Consider the following 22575-nt stretch of genomic DNA (forward strand, 5'->3'; position numbering starts at 1 on the left):
CGCTTTTAATTTGGCGATTATAATGTAGTAAAAAAAAAACAAACCTGAGAATGATAACTAATTATTATTATTCGAATTGCTATTTAACTTGATTGACTAAAAATTAATAAATTTATTAATCAACTATTAATCTATGAATTTACTATCACCCGCATACTAGAACATATATATATGATACAGCGACGGGAATGCACAGCAAAAGATGTAGCGATAACGATCTCGCAGCCGAAGTTGCTATTAAGACACTGTCCTAAAAAGACAGCCTGTTTCTTTCACCGAAGGGGGAAATGCATTTTCAAATTTTTTTTCTTTTTAGAGAGAAGAAAGAGCAAATGGCCGATAGATCGACCTCTCTAAGTTCAAGGCGAATCATTTGCCACTCCCTAAGATAGGACGCCTTATTTTTGGAAGTTCCCGAAGAGAAGGCTCGTCCAATTTGTGCGGACTCGTATCATTATTGCGAATACGAGATTCTCCGGCAAGAGAAAACTAATCGTATCTTCTCCCGTCTTTCTACATATCTCATTCTTCCATTCATTAGCTGTAATATTTGTAAAAATTCGGAATCGAGATGCCTCGGTGTGTCGTTGGTTCATTTCCCTTGAAAAGAACCCCCTTCTTAAACCCCGCGTGTCCCCTATTTGCGTGTGGATAAATTGCTAATTACGGAGATTCAGGAATACTACTGATCGTATATAAGCGATTAATCGATCGTTTGCTTCGTAAATCGTTCAAACAAACAATATTCGCAGAAGAGTTTAACTACACGTTGCGGACGAGACAATAATGTATGTTTCTCGATATATCCGATACCCTAATGATCCGTTTCGATATCAACGTCGATCATCAAGGACGTCGGTCGACTGTATGCGTTTGTTTCCTCTCTTCCCGTTGCAACTTGTCTCATTGTCAGCTGTTTTCTGTCATCCGTCAACTTTCGCGCCCAGTTTCGATGCATCGCTCATCCCGCAGTATTCTATTATAATAAATATATCCTTGTTTTTTTACGCAATATATAATTATATTTTGTATCTGCAAATATATAAAAGGGACCCTCGAATCGGGGCTGTTCTGATGTACAATTTAAATCAAGTGTCAACATGTTGCGTGAAGAATGCAATGATGACAGTAATTCGTCTATCGTTTCAAAATTCAAAGTTTAGGATGTTGTAAATTTTGTTACAGTAGTATTTTTTCGGATGTAATTCATGGATAGAGACAATGCATACGTTTAACAATAAGAGGATTATAATCAATTATTTTAATTAAGATCATTAAGACCAATTAAGACCATCGATCGTGATAAAGTGGTCTCGTAGTAGCTAAGCAGAGTACCTCTGAGGGATACCCTGAAGGGATACTCTGCTTAGGACCACGATCAAGGGTCGTCTTAATTGGTCCCGAATGCGATTTATATGCGAACGATCGTGAAAAGAGCCACATCATGCGAGGGTAGGAGCGAAATGAATCAAAGGCGACGAGAGATTTCGACTTGGGCGACCACGTCCAGGGCGTGTACGTGAACGAAGTCGTGCTCCTCTTGTGGTCAAGGTCGTCGCAGAGCGGGGGACTTAATAGGTAGGATGTTGGATCACGGGAGCCCCCTCTCGCCCCCGGAATGGAGGAGTAGGTATATATATTGCGTCCTCGCGCGTCCGGAATACCAGATTGTTGGCCCTCCCCGCTCGCGGTGGTGGTGGTCTTTTAAAATTCATCGCGGTGTTCGAAGGAGCACGCACACACCTCGAGGAGACCTAGAGAAAGAGATATAGAGCCCTTGCTCGATCAGTGTGGTTGGATCGCGCGCCGTTGACAGGTGTTTTCATCAGACGGTTCACTCCCGTCTGACAGTGACAGTTTTTGACACCCCGATACACCGTTGCATCGGTGCAACGTTATACGGAAAGGAGGAGGAATCAGGAAGGTCCGTTTTTTCTAACACTTTGACTATTAGAAACTGTGTGCATCATTCCTTTCCTTATATATTATTTAATAAACCCCTGTCATGTATTATTTAAATTAAAAAAAAAAAAAAAAAAAAAAAAAAAAAATGTTTCTGCCAATGTATAAAAGGGTGTAGTCGTGTGCTGGTTGATTTATGAAATTATTTGATAGTTTAAGGCAATCTTTTAAAATAAACGTGTTAAGAAAAGATTTAAGCTGTTTGCCAAGTGCAGTGCAAACCTCGCACACAATACATCGCGAACCGTTCATATCGTACGGTCTCATCTTCTCTTACGACGACATTCGCATTCTAATAGGTATACGCACATCCGCGAAAAATAATCAATACATCAAGCCCGTCTTTGTCCTCGAATAATTCAGACTGAACGCGGTATAAAATTTGAATTCATTACAAATTCATTACTCCTTGAAGCCTCTCTTAAATTCACGAGTTACAAGTTTGCGATAGAAAAAATTCGATACAGAAAAATTCTGTAAATGCGTCAAAAAATTTCTGGAAAAACTATTCTCTCTTTCGAACAATAATAATAATAATAATAAATATTTTATCCTAAAACATAATTAAAAATGTATCTTGTGTAATAAAAAAATTTTTTTTTGTATTTGTTTTCAACTTTATCTCATAAATAAAATCGATACTGTTTTACTGTTGAATCTGTTGCATGTAGAAACGATATTGATGGAAATCGCAAGAAATAAAATATGCGTGCGAATAGGAAGAGTAAGAAGAGACAAGGCAATGCGAACATGCAAGAGGTGCCCGCATATCTTCAAGGCTGTCTCTTTTTCGATTCCTTGTACTTGTTCTCTCAGAACGAACGAGAGACGATCGAAATATCTTGAAGGCACAGTAAACAAACCGACGTGCTTCAGTCGCGCATGAAATGCATATTGAAACGCACTACAGTCTCCTATTTGCCTCCTATTGTCCTAGCTACTTAAATCTGTGCTCATTTAAATTCATGTAAAAATATCGGGATTTCAAAGATCGTAAAGGAGACTCCCTGTAAGCACCTTCTCGAAGAGAAAGAGAGAAAAATATCAATGCTATTTGTCATTCCAGCCAGCCATGGTGGCTTGGATTATCCTCTTGACGCTGGTGAGCTTATCTTCAGCCGTCCCTACGAGACCACGAGTACCAGTCCAAGATATTCTGCATTTTACACCATCACCTCCATCACGGAATCATCAACAACGCGGGTTTCCCGTTCCCTCGTTCCAGAGAGATGCCGTCGAGAGGTCGCCGACACCTACGTTCGGTCGCCCGTCAAATTATTTAGATTATAACGAGTTTGGCTCGCACAGATATCCTCTGCGCGATGCGGTCGAATCGTTGCCGGCCAACGTGCTCTACGCTGAATCGAGTCACAAATTCCGAGATGACGTCGAGAGGTAAACATTGGAGAACATTTGATACGTCTTTCTTCCACACGTTTGCTTTTATGCAATCATCATTTTTATATACATCTATTTTAATCCTTAGTTGCATCGAAACTTTAATTTCTTTTTTTTTTTAATGATATTTCTTTCAGTTTCCTTGATCAAATTTTTCCTTCTTTTAAATAATTTTTAAAGAAGCCTACGAATTTATATTTTTTTAACGATACTTTAATCTATTATTAAATTTGATATAAAATATATGGTATGAGAGTATGTAAAATTCAAATCAATTTAGCGAGAGCGGAAGATTACCTTTGAGAGACGCAGTGGAACATCGCGAGGCGCCTTTCCTAAGTGTCGATGTGGATCATGAATCGATTTGGATCGAACCTGTGGCACCGCCGATCCTGCGAAGAACGCAAAATTTCGAACCTAAAATTGTCTGCCGGTTCGATTCTAGAGCTGTTTATAGAACGGAACCGTTCTCTTTGCTTCCAGAAAATATTCCGGATCACAAGTGTACTCATTTGATATACGATGCGGCTATTTTGGGTAAACAATATTCTCTTCTATAGATATATTTTATATTTGTATTTTTATCATCTTAATTATTTTTTTTTTATTATTTACAGATACAGAAAATATCATTCTTAGAGATCCGTATGATCAAGGTAATAAAGATTATTACGTAGTTTAATTTTTTTATTTAAAAAAAAATAGCTATTTAAAATATATAAACACATTATTGGAAATAAATCATTATTTCATTTTAGTTAGAGATACCAAATATTTTTATAAATATGTATTATTTAATAATTTTAATTATTAAACCGCATTAATTTATCTTGTTATATAGACGGTTTTAATGCTATTATGGGACTTCGTTCGCGGGATCCGACACTGCGTGTGCTCATATCACTCACAAATCGGGATTTATACGATGGCACCCAATTTTTCTCGAATGTGCCTTTATTCCCGCAAAAGTCCATTCTTGAATTTCTCGAGAAATATCCCTTCGACGGCATCGAGCTCGACTGGCCGACTGCCGCCGATGATTGGCACAGCTTCAAGATTATGCTGAAGACAATCGGCGTTTCATTGGCCAGGGGAGGACATACTTTGGCGGTTGCGTTGAGACCGGACGATCCCGTGGATCCGGAGCTCGCGTCGATCGCCGATCTGATAATTTTGAGAAGCTGGCGGGATATGCCGGTTTGTCAGGAACAGGATTTTGATTGCGAAATGAAACGCGATAGGATGCAGAAAATCGCCTCTCATCCGGGCCTTTTGAGTTTCGTCGCGCAAAACACGAGCGAATGGCTGAAACAAGTCAGCGTCGAACAGAGGTCAAAGATCGTTCTCGCTTTGCCTATCTTCGGTCAGGGATACACCCTTAAATTCGACAATCTCACAGATGCCGGCGCCCCTGTTTTGGGACCTAGCAGAGAGGGTGATTACACTAAAGACCTGATTATACAGACTCAAGATGGAAAATTAGCTTATTACGAGGTAAAGTGTATCACTTAAGTTACTAATAAAACTCAAGATCAAGAGCTATGTTCGCGCATGAGAATTGAAAGAAAATTATTCTGTTCTTATATAGGTGTGCGATAAATTGGAGAGAGGTCTGTGGATCTCTGGCAGGGATGAGGAAGGTCCTTACGTAAAACGCGGCGATCAATGGATCGGTTATGACGATCCTGTATCGGTTAAGGTCAAAATAGCGTATGTCCGGGCGACAGGGCTTGGCGGGGTTGCATTATGGTCGCTGGATATGGATGATTTTCAGGTAATTAACATTTACCTCTCTTTTTTTTATCAGAACTTTAAATAGCATTTTTTTGGAAGTTTATCAGATTTTGATATATCATATGATATCACAAAGAATTAATTGAAATTAAAAGACGTAGGGAATAATTTTAATAATGCCACTTTATAATGTAAGGGTTTGCTCTTTCATATATTTTAATATTAATTATATTTTATTTATTTTATTACTAATTATGTATATTAGTTATTAGTATATTTTTTTACTATTAATTATTTAATGTTATTTATAAAAGTGTGAAGATTAAGTAAGCATACGCTTCGTGTTTTTTTTTTAATTTTTGTCGTCGCGTTAGATTTACTGTTGAAAGAATTATATTCGCTAATGACGCGATTATTACTTAATCTGAGATAAGTGATTTATCTATCCTATACGCGAGACGCGAGGTATTTTCCTAATGTGATATAAAGATAAACAGCACTTTTTGATTTATGCGTTAGATCAAGTTATGATAATGAATACATATGTTTTACTATATAACACGTGTCCAGTAAATGTATTCTTTATTGCACAACTTGATAGCTTTTATAGTAATGAACCAATTATAATTTCATGCTGTTTAGTCATTCATTATTTCGAAATGTATATGCATATATGTATATCGAGATGCATATTTAATATGTGTATAATTTTATTAAAATATATATACATATATATTTATATATTTATAATTAATGTATATATATATATATATATATGTATGGATGAATGTTATAAATTAATTCCGCAGGGTATTTGCGGGAATTCTTGGCCGATGCTGAATACGGCTGTAGAATCCTTAGGATACTATAAGGATACGCTAGCGGAAGAGTGTCCTTTTGAGTATTATCTTTTCGGAGTGGATCCAGAAGATTGTTCCAGATTTTACTCTTGCATCGAAGGTAATACAATAATGCTTTCTGTATCAATTAAAAATCGTAAAGCCACTCAAAAATGAAGAAATTTATCACACTTGATTTTTTTTCAGGGCGACTACATCATGGTTATTGTGGACGCGATCGATACTTCGATCTGACCGAGAATCGTTGTCTGGCGATTACTCCGGAGAGATCTCCGGAAGTCTATGGAAACAAAATCTGCAAGATCAACGTTTTCGAGCGAATCGTCGATCAAGGCTCTTTGTCGAAAGATCAGAAGGGCAGAGTATCGTCGGAGCAGAAGAAGACGTTGTTGTTGCGACAGAAAGGACCGCGAGTGGTGTGTTATGTCACTTCCTGGGCATTGTATCGTAAAGAGGATGGCAAATTCGTGCCGGAAAATCTAGATTCGCAGCTCTGCACCGACATTGTCTACGCTTTCGCCGGATTGAATCCCGAGACCTTGCTGATGCAATCATACGACCCTTGGGCCGACATCGAAAACAGTAAGTTTATTTCTTTGATCCAAGATATAAATTAAGATCATCAATTTGCGAGGTTCGCTTTAGATTCAACCTCTCATCTCGAGTGAATAATTTTACAAATTATGGAATCACCCGCTCCTACTTGGATATTTCATCAAAGAGACTCAGAAGAATAATTATCCAAATGATTCGTTCCAGATCTGTATCAACGAGTGACTTCTGTCAGAGGATCGAGAATACTGCTAGCTCTGGGTGGATGGACGGACAGTTCTGGCGATAAGTATTCCCGATTAATCAGCAGCGGCGCAGCTCGTCGTAAGTTCGTCGCGGCTGCAGCGACCTACTTGAAGGAGCACAACTTCGATGGACTCTCGCTCGAGTGGAGTTACCCCAAGTGCTGGCAGAGCGATTGCAAAAAGGGCCCGGACTCCGACAAGCCCAATTTTACTAAGCTGATACAAGAGCTGAGGGAAGAATTCAACAAGCAAGAACCGCCTCTTATCCTGGCTGTCGCTTTATCGGGATACAAGGAGGTAATCGACAAGGCGTACGAGCTGCGCGAGATCTCGCGAGCCGTCGACTTCATGTCGGTCATGTCTTATGATTATCATGGTGCTTGGGAATCCAAATCGGGACACATAGCGCCCTTATTCGGTTCGCCTGGCGACAGCAACCCCTACTATAACGTCGTAAGTCTGAATCTTATTCGTCCAAAAAGTGCACGTTATAAATCGCTGAATGTAATACATTCGAAAATATTACAGAATTTTACCATGAGCTACCTCGTCAGTCTCGGTGCTGAAAAATCTAAGCTTCTAATGGGTATTCCATTGTACGGTCAGTCTTATCGACTTTCTTCGGCGAGTCAAGCTGGTCTGGGTGACCCCACGACCGGTCCCGGTAAACCGGGAGAGTTCACCAAGCAACCTGGAATGCTGGCTTATTATGAGATTTGTGACAAAATCAAGCGGCATGGTTGGAAGACAGAACCTGGTGAGTACATTTTTATTTTGAAGATTATAATGAAAAAAATTATATCATAGAAAAATATAGAGAAAGAATCGATACTATATTAATTATACATATACAATAATATTATACACTAGTTAAAATTTCAGGACCAAGTGCTCGGTTCGAGGATCAATGGGTAGGTTACGAAGATCGAGAGAGTGTCTACGCTAAGGGTAAATATATAACAGCTAATGGCTACGGTGGAGCTACAATGTGGACCATCGACCTAGACGATTTTCAAAATCGTTGCTGCTCGGAGTCGTATCCTCTGTTGAAAGCTATTAATCGTGCGCTAGGTTTGTTTTAAAATAATTATCTTGTTATTAATATTATTTTATTACTTTCTACATTATAAATTATTTTCTAGATTAAAAATTCTCCTTATATATTAAATTATTTTCTTTTATATTGCATATTTTTTCTAAATTACTATTTGCCATTTTTTATATTGCATTATACATATACTATATCATGTTTACTATTATTTTTAATTAATTTTGACATTACTACTGCTTTAATTGATAACACAGATCGCTTGTCGACATCCATCTCGGAAAACTGTCAACGTCCACCGCAACCTGTGACACCGCAAGCACCAACACTGACCACTCACAGCGATGCTGCGGACGGTGCTCCGCGTCCTACTACACCGATGACAACGACCAGCACTAAAGCTACGACGTGGCCTACGTGGACGGAGAGACCGAGCACCACGACGACCCAGCAGACGACCAGTACTACGTGGCCTTCGTGGACCTGGAGTACCCAGAAACCATCCAGCGAGATCCCGGACGAAACGACGAAGCCCAGTTGGACGAGTACATCCAGTAGCACCACGACGACCCAACAGACAACCAGAACTACGTCGCCTACGTGGAGCCAGCAGACGACCAGAACTACGTGGCCTTCGTGGACCACCGAGAAATTATCTAGCAAGATCCCGGAGGAAACGACGAAGCCCAGTTGGACGAGTACATCCAGTAGTACTACGACCTGGTGGACTACATCGAGGTAAAGAGATGTTGAAGAAAAACCACTGCGTTATGCAATTATCTTTTTACTCTCTTATTCTTTCTCTTTTTCCGGAGTCATTAAAAAAAAGCTCGAAATAAATTAAAATGCTTAACATTTTTGTACATTAAAAAAATTTCGATATTTGTAATTATACCATAATTTTAATTGCACTTAAGCCCTCATATTTGCTATTGGGAAAATTACTTTAACAGAGCACCGACTACGCAGCCTACAACCACCACGACGGAGGAATCGATTGTCACTACTCCAAGATCAAACTGCACCAGCGGCGAATACTACAGCGACCCCGCGAGTTGTAGCAATTATTACAGATGCGTTCGCGGCGAGTTGAAGCGCGAGCAATGCGCGCCTGGATTGCACTGGGATGCGAAACGACATCTCTGTGATTGGCCATCGGCAGCGAAATGTCAAACAGAAACTGGTAAGGCTACTTATTAGCCGGACTCTCATTAGCCGGATACTTTATTCATTTCTCTCTTTCTCTCTCTTTCTGTGTCTTTTTAATTTTCTCTCTTTCCCCTCTCTGTCATAAGAGAAATGCTTTGTAATTGAAATAACTTGGGGGGATAACGATGCGAATAACGAGTAACATTTATAATATAAATCGATAATATTAACAAGAAAATTATTGTCGCGATAGCATTCATATACATAAACATTTTTTTAAATTTTTTAAAGGTATAAGATACTCTTCAGAGATTCTTTCTTCTTTCGTTAAATTCGATAAGCGAACACTATGAATAGACATATAAGCGCAAACCTGTTTGCACACGCAAATATCTTCGCGTATACGTATCTTCTTGTAGCTGTCGCCTCCGGCCAAAGAGGCATCCTCCCTCTTTACTATATGCTGAAGAGAAGCGAAGATGCACGATGCATCGACAAGGGTATAAGCAGCGTCGACTTGCTTGTTAGCGCTTTGTTCGTCGCTATCGTCCGTGAAAACCATGGGCTTCCTATTTCAGCGTATCTGTATAATATTGATTTTCTTCGCTTTAAACTGCGTCGCGCAGAGAGTGTATAAGATCTCTTATCAAGGTGCCCGATTTCAATCGATTAACCCTTCATTGATTACGATTTCAATATATAACAATGCAATTTTTTCATGAGATTTTTGTGTCTTCTCTTCAGGTACGACGTACATCTCGACGACAAGACGTCCTTTCGTGAGTTCAACCAGAAGACCGCCTTCTATCTCAAGCACAAGGTTCACCACAAGGTTCACCACATCGAAACCTATCGTTATATTGACGTCGACGCAAAAACCACAAAAACCACAAAAACCATGTCAACACGGAGAATACTATCCTAATCCGAATTCGTGCACGAGCTTTCTGGTCTGCGTAAATGGCGATCTCGTCCCGCGACAGTGCGGGCCTGGCTTAAACTGGAACACTAAGAAGAGTATGTGCGATTGGGCCTTCAACAACCCGTGCGACGATTCACCCCCCAGATACGCTCAGCTTGTGGGAAAGGACAGTGACGTAAGTAATTGTTATATTAATTGGCAATAATAATTGATGAGTCAAATAAGCGCACTTGAATAAATGCACACTAAACGCATCAGTAATCGCTCGGATATTGAAACAAACTTTCTAATCTGGTGTTATCGCGTCATGTCCTTTTTTCTTGTATATCCGGTTCATTCATCATTTCGTCGCGATCTCCATTTATCTTATGACAGCTCGAGATAATTGATATTGATATCGCGACATTATTATTGCGATTACTTTAGACCTGCATCTCCGGCAGCTACAGTAGCGTACCGAGTGACTGCAACAGATATCAGGCGTGTCTTTGGGGTCGTCCAGAAGTGTTCAACTGCGCACCAGGCTTACACTTCAACAAGGAGACCCGTATCTGTGACTGGCCGGCCCGGGCCAAGTGTACGAACAATGAGGACAAGGAAGCCACCACGCAGGCGACGATATCGACGACGAATTCACCCGCTCGACCAACGATTTCGCATCGGCCATCGGTCACGCAACCAATTACGGAACAGACACCCGTTACGTCGACCACAGAGAGTAGTCAGCCTACATCGACTCTGCCTTCCGCGATCATAGATCCCGACAAGATGTCCCCGCTGTCCGGCGACTTCAAGATTGTGTGTTATTTCACCAATTGGTCATGGTACCGTCGCGGGATCGGCCGCTACCTTCCGGAACACATCGATCACACCTTGTGCACGCACATCGTGTACGGTTTCGCGGTGCTGGATTACTCCGAGCTGGTGATCAAGGCGCACGATTCCTGGGCGGATTACGATAATCGTTTCTACGAGCGGGTGGTGGCGTATAAGAAACGGGGTCTCAAAGTACTTCTCGCGCTAGGTGGCTGGAACGATTCCGCCGGTGACAAATACAGTCGATTGGTGCACAGTTCGTCTGCCAGAAGCAAGTTCATCGATCACGCTCTTCAATTCATCGAGAAATACGGTTTCGATGGATTAGACTTGGATTGGGAGTACCCGGTTTGCTGGCAGGTGAGAATTTATTTTCATTTATTTTAATAATATACTATACGACTCACGAGTTTTATTTTCGCTTCTTGATACTTTTTTTAAAAATTATGTCGCTTTGAAGATATTTCATCAATTTCGAATAATGTAAAAAGGGAGATTTAAATATAACATTTTTTAATATAATTATGCAATCTAGTTGCCTTAGATATTTTTAAAATCTTATCCGTTTCTATCGCAGAAGAGAGCAAGTTATATATTTATTTATTAATTAAATTTTTTTATTGAATATTTTTATTTTAAATTTTATACATTTTTTATATATATATATGATATGTAAATTATAGATTTAGAATTGTTTTGTATTTGATTCTTTGTTATTAATTCTTTCTAATTTTGGTACAGGTGGACTGCAAGAAGGGCCCGGATTCGGATAAAGAAAAATTCGCGGCTCTCTTACAGGAATTGAGCGCAAGGTTCAAACCGAAGGGACTGCTGCTTTCGGCAGCAGTCTCGCCGAGCAAGAAAGTAATCGACAAGGGCTACGACGTATCTGCTATGGCCAAGTATCTAGACTGGATTGCCGTCATGGCATACGATTACCATGGACAGTGGGATAAAAAGACCGGTCACGTGGCGCCTATGTATTATCATCCGGACGACGATTACAATTACTTCAACCTCAACTATACTATCAATTACTGGATTTCGAAGGGCGCACCATCCAGGAGTATCGTCCTGGGTATGCCGTTGTATGGACAGTCCTTCACAATCAACGACCCGAGAACGGGAACTGGACTGAATTCCCCGGCCAGCGCCGGAAACGCCGGCGAGTTCACCAGAGCCGCCGGTTTCCTGTCCTATTACGAGATCTGCGATCGCGTGCGCAACCGCGGCTGGACAGTGGTGCAGGATCCGGAACACAGGATGGGCCCGTACGCTTACAAGGGCAGCCAGTGGGTCGGTTTCGACGACCCGGAAATGATTCGGCGGAAGGCGCAGTTCGTCCGCGACATGGATCTGGGAGGTGGCATGGTATGGGCCCTAGATCTAGACGATTTCCGCGGACGATGCGGCAACGGACCTCATCCGCTGATGCACATGATCCAGAAAGTATTGGCGGAACCGCGAAGTCCTCACGTGTGGCTCGAAAATCAGAAGCCGACAACGATTACGACGACGACGACGACGACGTCGTCGTTCACGGTGAAACCTACGCAAACGATGCGACCGATTACGTCGGTGGATCGTTGGAGTCCTAGCAACGAGTACAAAGTCATTTGCTACTTCTGCAACTGGGCCTGGTATCGGCAGGAGGGCGGCAGATTCGTGCCGGAAGACATAGATCCCGATCTCTGCACCCACGTGCTTTACGGATTCGTCGTTCTCGATGGTTCCACTTTGACGATAAAGTCTCACGATCCTTGGGCCGACATAGACAACAAGTTTTACGAAAAGGTGGCGGCATTCAAGTCAAAGGGTCTGAAGGTGCTGATGGCGCTGGGTGGCTGGAACGACTCGGCTGGAGATAAATACAGCAGACTCGTACACTCACCCGCTGCCAGGCAGAGATTCGTCGCGCAAGCTTTACACTTCATCGAGAAGTACGGTTTCGAGGGTCTCGATCTCGATTGGGAGTACCCGGTGTGCTGGCAAGTGGACTGCAAGAAAGGTCCGGAGTCCGACAAGGAAGGCTTCAGCCAGCTGGTGAAAGAACTGAGCGACGAGTTCAAGCCGAGAGGGTTGCTTCTTTCGGCAGCAGTTTCACCGAGCAAGAGGGTAATCGACGCGGGATACGATGTTCCCGTTCTGTCGAAATATCTGGACTGGATATCCGTGATGACTTACGATTTTCACGGACAATGGGACAAGAAGACCGGTCACGTGGCACCGTTGTATCATCTTCCGAACGACTGGGAACCAACATTCAACGCCGTAAGCTTTATCCGAAGAATTTAGATTATAAGAATTATCGATAATTATTCAAAATTCTTCGTTTTTCTTGTCGCTAGAATTTTTCGATCCATTATTGGATAGAGAAAGGTGCGGACCCGCAAAAATTGGTCATGGGCGCTCCGTTATACGGACAATCGTTCTCATTAGCTGAAAGGAACGTACACGGATTAGATGCACCAACCTACGGCGGTGGTGAGGCTGGAGAGGCGACCAGAGCAAGGGGCTTCTTGTCATATTACGAGGTGGACATTTTCTACGAAAATATAAGCTAGAAATTAAATAAAAATATAAATTTCGAATGATTACATATGAGAAGATATTAATTTTTCAGAAGATATTTATCACAGCAATAAATATATATTTTTTGTGATTATATCTATGACAGATATGCGAAAGAACATTGAAAAAGGGCTGGACGGTTGTTCAAGACAAAGAGAGAAGAATCGGTCCCTACGCTTACAAGGGTGACCAATGGGTGAGCTTCGACGACGCTCAACAAATTAAACTAAAGGCAGAATTAATTAAGAAACTTGGCCTCGGCGGCGGGATGATCTGGGCCTTAGATCTGGACGATTTTAAGAACAGGTGCGGCTGCGAGCCTAGTCCGCTATTAAGAACGATGAATCGAGTACTGAGAAACTATCCGGAGGGCCCGCTGTGCCCTATCACGGAAGGTAAATTTGTTAACATTATTTTAAAAAAGATATATAAATTGATCAACTTGTAATTGTATGCAAAAAGAGAATTTAGATTATTATACAATTTGAAAAAGATATGTACAAATATTAATCAATATCATCTTATTTAATTATTTGATTTAATTTTCTTGCCTTGCTTAGGATGGCTTTCGGTTTATATCTTTGCATTTTTACATTTTATATTATAACACTTTTGGACATTACAATAAATTCAGATCAATTAAATTAAATTAAAACTAAATTAAAATTAAAATTAAAATCACAATCAAAATTAAAATTAGAATTAGAATTATATAGAATCAAAATTTTAATAAAATAAAATAAAATAATAAAATATTAATCAATATTTTTCTTTTATCAATTTTAATAAATCATATTTGTATGATTTTTTTCATGTAATCTTTTTGAATGCTATCTCCTTTGATTTAGGTGCGATCATCACCGATGTTGACCCTGGCATCGAGTCCACAACTATCACCGAACGTCCGACATACGAATCTACAACGTCGTCAAGACCAACGTATACACCGTCATCAACGACAACAACAACAACGACGACGACGACGACGACGGAGATAACGACGACGATAGAATCAGAAACAGACGACTCCGTTGAAATCGAAGCGAGTCCTCTACCGCCGATTGACTGCGGAGGACTTTTGTTCCTACCTCACAAGAGCGATTGCACCAAGTATTATCTATGCAACTTCGGCAAGATCTCGGAACAGACCTGTCCAACTGGACTCTACTGGAATGAAAACCGATGCGATTGGCCGGAGAATACCAAATGCACCCAGACAGCTCAACGTCAAGTACGTAGAGAAGATAGAACGAGAGAACTAGCTCGGTTTTTTAATAAAATTTTTTTAACAATTAATGTAAAGTTTACCTTCTTCGATTTCGTAGATCAGCGTATCGCCGAGACTGACAGTCGAAAATGCGAGCAATAAGAAGGTAATTTGCTACTATACTTCTTGGGGTTCGAGGCGGACGAGTGTTGGCAAATTCTCGCCGGAGGACATCGACGGAGAACTGTGCACGCATATCGTCTACGCGTTCGCTACCTTAAAGATCCGGGAGCCGGAAAATAAAGGGGACACGCCGATATTTACAATGAAAATCGAGGCTTCCGATCCTGGCGTTTACAAACAGTTTCTCAATAAAGCAGCGGAAGTTAGAAAGAGACACGGCGTTAAAATACTACTCGCTTTAGGAGGATGGAACGACTCGAAGAATGACAAGTACAGCAGGTTGGCTGATTCGCCAACGATTGGACAATTTGCTCAACATGCCGCGCAATTTGTTCAGAAGCACGGTTTCGACGGTCTAGAGCTCAGCTGGGAATTTCCAGTATGCTGGCAGGTAAAACATATGTTTTTTCATTCTCAGTAATTGTGTGTTCTATAGGAGAGAATGTTTAGAAATCCTCTCCTTTGATTATATAAAAACAATATGTTTATAATGGTCAGAATACAATTATAATAGACGTTCAAATCGAATATCTATTAATTCGTGTCCTTATATTAAATAATTTAAGTGAAGTCATCGAATGATAGCCAACTACTATATCACTCTACTCTTACAAGCCAATAGAAAAATCAACAGAATTGGTTCATCAATCACAATAACACAGTTTCTCAATAATATCCCAAACTTCTCAAAATTCATTACTCAAAATTAAATTAAATTAAAAATACACAAAGATGAGAATAGACGAAAAATATACACGCTTTTGCAATATAACAATATATTCTTCTAATATAAAAAATAATATTTAAAAAATATAAAATATTTTTAAAAAATGTTTAAAAAGAATATTTTTAAAAATTAGGAGAAACATTGTATAATTTTAATTTAGGAAATATTGAGCAAAGAAAGTATTTTAATGTGTAAAATTATTTTTCCTCGCAGGCCGACTGTAATCGCGGTCCTCAACGCGACAGTTACAATTTTCACCGGTTGCTTCGCAAAATCAACGAGACTTTCAGATCCAAAGGACTTTTGTTATCCATCGCGGCTTCGGCGAGCAAAATCGTCATCGATAACGCCTATATCGAGATCCCGTCCTTGGTACAATACGTTGACTGGATCGGCTTAATGACGTACGATTATCATAACGCCTGGGGACGCGAAACCGGTCATGTTGCACCACTCTATCATCAGCCTAGCGATCATTCGGTATCCCTGAACGTAAACTTTTCCGTGAGATACTGGCTCGACAAAGGCGTGCCAGCCAACAAGATCGTCATGGGTATACCGGCTTACGGATCGAGCTTTACCCTGTCTGAGATATCGCGAAATTATACTTCTCTATCACCACCGGGTTTCCACGCGGAAATCTCTGGATCCGGACAACCTGGCAAGTTCACGAAATCGGCTGGTTTTCTGGCTTATTACGAGGTAAGAGATATCGAAATGTATGAAGCTCTGCGAGGATATGCTTTGTTTTGATTCTTGATTAAATTTGTGTTTTGATATTGATATGCAGATATGTGATAACGTGAAAAACGATGGTTGGTTCGTGACAAAAGATCCGGAAGGACGTGTGGGACCCTATGCATCAAAGCGTGATCAATGGGTCAGCTACGATGATGTATCCGATGTAGCAAGGAAGGTATGTGTGACAAAGATTTTATACATTATATATATATAATCGCGTCATGTATGCACAAATTGCACAGATACGTGCGATGCATTGCGCATTTTACAGAATTCAAATCGCACATCTCATCTAACGATGAGAAAAGCGCAGTCGCAAATTCACGATAATCGTAGAAAATTCAATTCGTATTTGTTGCAACTTTATATTAAAAACATGTGATAACTCAATTTCTTTGACGCGCGATGAGCACGCGTATTTAAATGACATTTAACATTGACCCATATGTACACACATACATACATATATTTTATATACATATGCAATTATATGTATACACACATATCGTTCTTTCATGATCTAATCCGATATGTAAAGGTATAATGCAATACTTGATCGCAGATTAAAAGTAAAAAAAAATTTAATCGTAAAAATGTTTATGATATATTTATATCATTCACTACGATTTGTTTACTTGTAACGTAAAATTATTTAATTCGTTATTCGCGTTAGATAATTACTTATTTAATTATATATATATAATAAAAAAATATATATTATATAATTATATAAATGTATAAAATTTATAATTATAATTTTATATAAATATATATATACAAATTATTATATATATAATTACATATATATATTTGATTGTTAATTCATAAGCACATTTTATTTCATCTTAGGCCGAGCTGATAAAGGAGCTGAATCTCGGCGGCGGTATGATTTGGTCTATCGATCTAGACGACTTCAAGGACTTATGTGGCTGCGGAAAGTATCCGTTGTTGACGACCCTGAATCGTCAACTCGGAAGAAGGCAGCCCAGTCACGCAACCGATTGCACTTGAGCTGCATATCGCTGATAACGCTGTATATCAAAGAACGCGAATATTTTATCGCGATCGTCCACAAACTTGACCCTTTATTTGGTAATGTCGCGTGATTTTTTAAATCTACTTTGCGTATCACGGATTCTAATCAAAATATTTACTGTCATAGGTGTACAAACGCTGTGATTTCAGCAATTTTTCTTTCAATTTAAAAAGTGACGTATATAAATTAGCTGTTCTTACGTTGCGTGATACTTGTGATATAATATCACGAATATTACTCGGAATACTATGTCGAATAAAGGGTTAATTAAATACATACGTCATTAAGTAACACTAACAATAAGAGTTGCTCGATACGAATCATCGTCTATCGCGATCGAACATCTTCTTAAATAGTAGACGATGGGAAAAAGTCATTTCGAGTTGTCTAACTGAGCGCATTGTAAAGGTGATATATTAATATTAGATATTCATTCTTACGTGTCATTTTATTTTCCATTTAGAAAAAAAAACGACAAAATTAATTCAGCTACTAAAATAGAAATTTTTAGACATTTCTGTTAAACATAAAAGTAAATAACAAATTTAAATATATAAGCGATTAATCAGTGATCGCGTTCTTAATTTGTGTTACTAGTGCAATAATAAACACGGATCTTTAGAAATGTGAGAGAATATACACATATGCTTAAAGATAATGTATATATACTTATAAAGAAAAAAATGTCTCTTATTGCTTTTTATTTCGACTATTTTTGCTCCGAAGAAAATTTTGCATTTTTGACAAAATTAAAAAAAATTATTTTTTTACGAGTTTCTAAACAAGATCAGAGATAAAAAAATATGAAAAAAACATGTAATTTTTTAATTATTTTAAATTTACAGATTATCCTAAATATCGTTCTTGTTAATCGCAGTTCTTTATGTCGACTAAAAGTCTTTCGAAAGTATATATATACCTATCTGTTTTTTTTATTTTATTAAGATGTCTATTTTATTATACTAAGTATTATATAAACTGAATCAGATTGGATAGAACAGATATCTATTGATATTATAGTATATCTGAATACACGCAATCGGGCTTAATGACAGTTCCGCATTTATTAAGGATTTTCTCAATGCATTCGGTTGTGCCATAGTAAGATACTGGTGCTTAAAGAAAAATTATGTTTTTTTAATTTTCTAATAAAGAATCTTCGGTTCTTCCGAGCGCAGTTGAGAGTAATTAAAAAGTCGTGCGAATTAATATTCTTGCATCGTCGTGTAAAATAGAGTAGATTTCTCGACGAGAGCATCAAGATAGTTATTTCGCCGATATACGAAAATTGCGTCGCAATCTAAATCGCAGAGATAGACGCACGTCAATCAATTAATCAAACACGCAATATATTATAGTAACGATGTAACAAGTCGACAAAAAAAAAACTCGAAAAAAATTTAGTATAATTTTGGTGAGCTTCTTTCGATATGACAGATGCGAAACAATGCGTGTTTGTAATGATGGTCGCGTGATCATTATCGATAAATTCGTTATCGTGATAACATTACATAAAAAATTACAAAAAAATGTATGATCATCAACAAACAATATAAAAATAATATAAATATAATATAAATTATTTTGGATACGATCTGTGACATCGAACTCTATAAATCCATCGAAATTACATTTGTTTCAATACCTGATAATTTTTCGGATAACTTTGTTGTCGGATAAACTTGTGCTTTATTTTATTGCATTTGTACTTTATTTGATTGTTTGCTTTGAATATCATTCGCACGAATATTCGTAAAATATGAAAATGCGGAGATACAACTTCAATGAAATAAAGTTTCTTTACGATCAACTGATCGATGTCAGTTAATTGATGGGAAAAAAAGTGCAATTAGGTTTGAGAGACGCGTAAATAAATCTCGGGTGATGTTTCGCGATCGCGAAATTAAAAATCCTTACAATAGATAAGATATTACATATTACGTACTGTACTATAATGCGTTATAAAACGTATGTTTGCTTAATAATTGCAACACTCTTCCGGATGACGTGAATGAGAGCTTTGTAAAGAAAGAAATAGAAAAAAAGAAAACGTATATGCATCGAAGATTTTCTCTTCTTCTGGCATACGTATATTTTCACGTCACCTGAGAAGATTAATATCCTCGTTCTAATGTAAGTATTTTGTAATTAAGATTGTAATCAAGATTTTTTTCCACAATCAATGTGTTTGTCAATTATACTGATAAATCGATTCTCACGAAAATTATTAGAGAATTAAGAATTTTTAAAACACGACTGTGAAAAAAGGATGATAAATTACATGCGATGGCTATTTATAAACATATATCACTGACAGGTACATCGTGATTGTATGTATATGTATATTTGCATGATAAGTGTCAAACGAATCGATATACACAAGTGTACGAGTGATGTTCATAAATAACATTTGCTGTAATTGAGAAAACTAATTAAAAAAATGAAATAGCTGTATATAATATGATAATTATCCCCAAGATAAAACAAATTTAATTATTTCAAAAAGTTAATAATTTAATCAAATTATTAATTATAATTTAATTAAATTATCAATTTTAAATTTTTTATATTAAAAATTAATTATTTATTATTTTAAAAAATTTAATTATTAAAAGGACAAGATTCAAGCAAATTCGCGCATCGACGCGATCGCGAATTTCAAGTTGAATCAAAGTCCTGTAAATGAATTGAATTATACATTATTGCTCGCGAAAACATTTATAAAAATTCTCGTAATATTAAACGATATACGTTTAAAAGACATTAAAAGATATCTGTGATCATTTTCCAAGCATAATATTATTATACATATATTTCTGTACAATTAAATCTTTCTACGAGTATAGACGTTTTCAACGAATAAATTCGATAAATTTATGATACGATCGATTGCCGCGTTAATTATCTCGAGAGCATGATGAAAGCCGTCTTTAATTAATTTTTTAATTAATTAGTCCTAAGATCGAGCCTTGTGATTTTAATCAATCGCTTTTTATCCTTCAGTAGAAAAGCTATAATTGTGGTTATAAACTTTTCACGGATCAGAAATAGTCACAGGAGAAAAGTGAATTTTTCGAGCTATTGAGGATATCCTCTGCCACTTATATTATCATCGGATATGAATCATACGCTTGATTATTAAGTAAGATTTTTTTGTAACATTTTATTTATAATGAAATAATCTCTCTGTTACGATTGATTCTTTTTTTTAACATTACGATGTCGAGACATTATCTCCATTACTGTTCATGTATCCGCCAGATCCATTTCATGACAAATTCCCAAACCATATAATTGTCCACAATATTTTGCATCATCGATATTATCTTCAAAAAACAGGAAAGTATATACTTTGCGACGATATATGATATAAAATACTTAATGAAACCTTGCAAGAACTTAAAAGATGGTTTACAAGAAGTGGCAGAACAGCTAAAAATTCAAAGAGTAGGCCGGGTCTGTTCTTACTAGAATCTTTTTTATAATGCGAGAGATGTTTTTTGAAGATAATATCGATGACGCAAAATATTGCGGACATATTATATGGTTTGGGAATGTCATGAAATTGATCTGGCGGATACATGAACAGTATAATGAAGATAATGTCTCAATATCGTAATGTCAAAAAAAAGAATCAATCGTAACAGAGAGATTATTTCATTACAAATAAAATGTTACAAAAAATCTTTTTACTTAATAATCAAGCGTATGATTCATATCCGCAATATTATATCGATTTATACACGTATATGTATATGATAAATATAAGAAAGATATCGAGAAGTAATCTTTTTATATATAGAGTAATTCTATGAATCAACTGTCTTAACATAAGGCTAATAATGTCGTTGCAAATTCACGACGTTCAGCAAAATGTATGTTCCCAAATTAAGTATAAGTGTCCACAATACTTTGCATCATCAATATTATCTTCAAAAAACATCTCTCGCATTTTCAAAATTTGATACTAATCTGAAAAAATTACAAGAGCAATTCTATCAAAGAGAGCATATGAAGAGGTCACGATGACTTGAGAGATCATTATTTAAATTGCGGCGATCTTATTCGCGCATTATTAAAATATAACTCCAGAGCACGAGATTACTGCACTAGCGGCAAACATGTTGTAAATATGTGTTTAAATGTAGGTTTAAATCAAGGTTTCTGTATATTTACAAAATTGCTCGCATGTACTTACCCAGCCAGAAATGATTGATCGACGTCAATTCGTCGTTGAATCGGCGTCGAATCGTCGTTGAATCAACGTCGATTAGGTCAAATTGACGTTGAATCGACGTCGATTCAAACAATCATTTCTGGGTGGGTAGTTATGTTAACAAGGCTGAAGATACACCAGACTTTCCGGAATTGCACGATAAAGACAGAAAAATCAGGTATTTGCATTTTTTCCAAAGTCGATGTCCTATACTTCATTTTCAGCGTATAATATATGGCATATATATAATATTGCTACATTGTGTTTATAAAATAAAAAGCGAATGTCTCTTTTATTGCTACAGGTTACACACAAAAGTCGATTTAGACATATTCTCTTTCGAATCTACGAATTTTTAAACATTTTTTAAAATAATAATTGTGTTCAACCCGACAACTATGACGACAAAAAGCTCAATATACATTCGAGCAAAAACCACCCGTTTAATCAATTAGCTGCATAAATTAAATTTATAGTACTCTTGATGCCTAATGAATCTAATAAAATTATAAGAAGAACTTATTGATTTCGATATATCTATAAATCTAACCGTGTCGTGAACTATTTTGAATTGGAGAATCTTTTGTATTCTTCAGCAAATCCAAAGTCGGCAAAAAAGAAGCAAAATAAAGCTGAGAAAGCAGTATAGATATTGCTATGGAAGTCGATGCTAAGGTCTAACACTGTCATTTTAATACGTACCATGACTTATTGATATCATGCACTACTTCAATATTTTTTATTTAGTGATTTAAGGCTCTGGACACTTTTTCAAACACAATCAATCAATAAATCAATAATAAACTCAATTAATATAATCATATCTTCATTTAGATTAATTATACAAGTTACATTCGTAACAAGGTTCCTTTACTTTTGATCTTGCATTTTCTATCATCATCATTTTTGCCCATGAAATTTGGATTTGCTGTTTAAGGCTCCTGGCTCCTTTCCGACCATGTCGAAATCGTGACGTCAGAGGCGAGAAAACACACGCTAAAATTTCTTAGATGCCATTTCGAAATAAAAAAATATTTCGATGAAACAGCACTTCAGATGGCTTTAGCACACTCTTAAAAAACCCCGAAAACTATCCTTTCCCCTTTATAATCAATCAACAGCTGTAAAATGTAATATTATGAAGCCCAGTCCGTCTGGTCTTTGCACAGTCATTCCGCATGTCAAAGTCTGATATCTCGATCATTTTA

The 22575-nt window shown here is 37.6% G+C and overlaps 1 protein-coding gene and 1 long non-coding RNA gene across 4 annotated transcripts in view; one reads left to right on the top strand and one right to left on the bottom strand.

Annotated features, from left to right (window-relative positions):
* The window catches only part of LOC145942721 (uncharacterized), a 31634-nt gene that overhangs the window by 5257 nt on the left and 3802 nt on the right, over nucleotides 1–22575 (bottom strand). The window contains exon 4 of one of the 2 annotated variants that reach the window (XR_014426411.1): nucleotides 4536–4665. The exons of the other annotated variant lie outside the window; for it this stretch is intronic. This is a non-coding gene — a long non-coding RNA (uncharacterized LOC145942721). Of the gene's footprint in view, nucleotides 1–4535; nucleotides 4666–22575 lie in introns of those variants that run through there. 2 annotated transcript variants of the gene reach the window in all.
* Nucleotides 1679–18745, top strand: LOC145942696 (putative chitinase 10). Of its 2 annotated transcripts, none has more exons than XM_083049647.1 (23): nucleotides 1679–1924; nucleotides 3029–3357; nucleotides 3641–3897; nucleotides 3978–4016; nucleotides 4202–4854; nucleotides 4949–5134; nucleotides 5904–6054; nucleotides 6141–6536; nucleotides 6714–7204; nucleotides 7280–7508; nucleotides 7622–7822; nucleotides 8057–8537; nucleotides 8753–8982; nucleotides 9693–10045; nucleotides 10297–11046; nucleotides 11428–12957; nucleotides 13035–13220; nucleotides 13364–13652; nucleotides 14106–14488; nucleotides 14583–15038; nucleotides 15588–16076; nucleotides 16165–16290; nucleotides 16965–18745. In XM_083049647.1, exons 2-23 carry the CDS (start codon nucleotides 3035–3037, stop codon nucleotides 17124–17126), a joined length of 8361 nt encoding a protein of 2786 aa, XP_082905773.1. In that variant the 5' UTR covers nucleotides 1679–1924; nucleotides 3029–3034; the 3' UTR covers nucleotides 17127–18745. The 2 variants fall into 2 exon arrangements, with proteins under 2 accessions (XP_082905773.1, XP_082905774.1); XM_083049648.1 differs by having other exon boundaries at nucleotides 7634–7822.

This window comes from Prenolepis imparis, unplaced genomic scaffold (genome assembly GCF_030444845.1).
Source record: "Prenolepis imparis isolate NDT839.2.m4 unplaced genomic scaffold, iyPreImpa1.0 SCAF_11, whole genome shotgun sequence".
In the NCBI taxonomy this organism is placed as follows: Eukaryota; Metazoa; Arthropoda; class Insecta; order Hymenoptera; family Formicidae; genus Prenolepis; species Prenolepis imparis.